The following is a 2,677-nucleotide window of genomic DNA, read 5'->3' on the forward strand; positions in this document are numbered from 1 at the left end:
AAGGGGAAATCTCTTCAGCACAACACAGCTTATACATATTATATATTGCTATCACAAAACTTTTATCTTTATAGCACCAAGCACCTTGTTCTTATTCAGTATCCTCAAACCTATTTTATAGCACCACATCGCTAATATAATTTTATGCCTTCAAGATACTCGGGGAAATCTTTGTTGCACATAATTATTTGCTGTTAATAAAGTTGCATGGGATTACAGTATAAGTGATCAAAATGAAAACTTTGCAAAGCATATAATTCTTAGGTACAAGATGTGACTAAGTCTGTATGCATTAGATGTTTTGACGGGTTTTGATTTATCGTGATTTTTAACTTATGATTATTTCAAGGCTTTCAAGATCAGAAAAATGAGCAAAAGGCCGCATTAGCGACACGTACTGTGGTTGACACGACAGCGGGAGTAGATGAAAGTGGCAAGTCTGTTACCCAAAGTAAGTACCATATAACACATCACAACAAATGAATGCATACTTTCAACGAGCCTAGATGACTATCTTCAAATCTCGACACAGATGAAACATAACAATAAATCTGAAACTTTTTCAACTTGCAACTATTTCTTCTAAATATACCAAAACTTAGAGAAAAATTACTCAAATTACGTTGCTAAATATACTAAAATAAATAATTCTGTAGCCTTGTACAGGTTTTACAAACTCTGTGTAGCTCCAAACTACTGCTACAACTCACCATCCACAAATATAAGGGATACTCTCTGTAGCACGACCAAGCTGCTACTTACTCAAAGAGTGTCCTATAACCTTTCTGATACTTCCTGTAGCTCCATGCAGCTATTGCACACTTAGTTTCCCTATACCCAGGGGAGACAATCTCGATTGTATTACATACCAAAACATAAGGAATACTCTCTGCAGACAACTCAGATATAACATACGAACTATCCCCAATCCTGGAACATAGTCTTTGTAGATGACACAGCTGTGACATACAAAGTATCTCCAAGCTTAATTGATACTCTTTGTGGTACCGGACAGCTAACTGATAGTCTGTGTCTCGAAACTGAGGAGATATTTTCTGTGATAACACACAACTATTGTACAATTAAGTATCACCACACCTAGATCCTTCTATACCCACTATTCCTATAGAATCGCACAGTTGTATCACACTCAGTATCCCCGTACTTTGGCGATACTCTTTGCTGTGACATAGGTTTAGTACATACCCATGATCCGCAAACATAGGGAATTTTCTCTGTGGTTCCACACAGCTATTATATAGCGAGTATCCCCGAACTTAGGGATTACTCCCCATCCTTCTACACAGCTATTACATAAAATGTGTCCCCAAACATTGGGGATAGGGATGGGGGAGGTCAATTTTGTAGTACCACACTGTGAAGTACACACTGCATGACATATTCAATATCCTGAAATCAAGGGGATACCCGCTGTAGTACTGTATACTTATTTACAGTGTAGTATCACCAAAAATATATATAAAAGCAAAAGCCGTGATTAAATATGTTTGAATTCCGGTTCGACAATAACAGCATAATTACTTCATGATAAACGTGACGATTTGATCTTCCTGTTGTGACCTTTTCAGTTTATGACGGTAACCTCCCTGTTCTCCGCATTGACGGTGTTCAAATGTCGCAGTTGTTTCGACATCCACGGGCAAACTCCGAATATTATGATTTCCGTTAAAGATGTCGACTACTGACACACGAGCTTACAACACATAGTTCTATGCTGGATGATGAAGGCTATGGACAAAGAATGGTCGTCATCATGATCTCATAGGGAACTATCTAATTCCTCGAACGACATAAATTACGACACTTACTTTTTCGGACGCTTGGATCAATAAAATATTTCGTTAAATAAACCCAGTATGTTTAATATTACACCTTGAATAGTTTGTTGATATATTGTTTTCGACAATCGTGATTTTTAATTGATGATTATTTCCAGGTCTTCATGATCAGAAGAATAAACTAAAGACCACAACGACAAGTACTGTAGCCACCACCACCACACTAGGAGGAGATGGTGGTCTCAGATCAGTAACCCCACGTACGTGATATATATTCACTATCCACAAAGCTAATAGATGCAAATAATCCAAGAATCTAGGGGACAATCTTATCAGCAGCACACAACTAATACCCATATGATTTCCATAAATATTCTTGGTATAATCTCTTAAGCACTGTTCAGCTGATTCATTTTAGTATTCATAAACCTGCATGGAACTGTTGTAATGTTAGGATTTTCTAAAGATATGGTTTGATACGCCCAGGCTGTTTGCTTGTAGACATTTATGAGTTTATATATATGCATTAAATGTCTGCGATAATCACAATCTTTCAATGTTGATTATTTCAAGATCGTCAAAGTCAGAAGGATGAGTCCACAATCACATCAAGTACAACAGGGAGAGATGGTAGAGGGGGCATAAACACAAATCAAGCTTTGGCGTTCTTTTGTCCACATGAATGTACATACTGTCTGACGTTCGAAAGAAAAGAGAACACAATGTGCAGGGCGTTCGATAAATACGGATCCATAAATCAGACATTTGTCAATGCTCTATCGCAGGTTCTACGACAGGCTAATGACGAGATAGTAGCTTTACCACGTACGTACATATTTATAAATGCGAATTTATTTTTAAAACTGAAGCTCAAGCCA

The 2,677-nt window shown here is 37.4% G+C and overlaps 1 protein-coding gene across 1 annotated transcript; it reads left to right on the top strand.

Annotated features, from left to right (window-relative positions):
- Window positions 1-349: 349 nt before the first annotated feature.
- LOC110444342 lies at window positions 350-2,624 on the top strand (the record flags this gene model as incomplete). Its single annotated transcript, XM_021488726.1, has 3 exons — window positions 350-451; window positions 1,958-2,059; window positions 2,373-2,624. Coding segments are annotated over 3 exons (456 nt in total), but the record flags the coding sequence as incomplete, so codon positions are not given.
- Window positions 2,625-2,677: the final 53 nt, after the last annotated feature.

The sequence above is a fragment of the Mizuhopecten yessoensis genome, unplaced genomic scaffold (genome assembly GCF_002113885.1).
Source record: "Mizuhopecten yessoensis strain PY_sf001 unplaced genomic scaffold, ASM211388v2 hete_36100664, whole genome shotgun sequence".
In the NCBI taxonomy this organism is placed as follows: domain Eukaryota; kingdom Metazoa; phylum Mollusca; class Bivalvia; order Pectinida; family Pectinidae; genus Mizuhopecten; species Mizuhopecten yessoensis.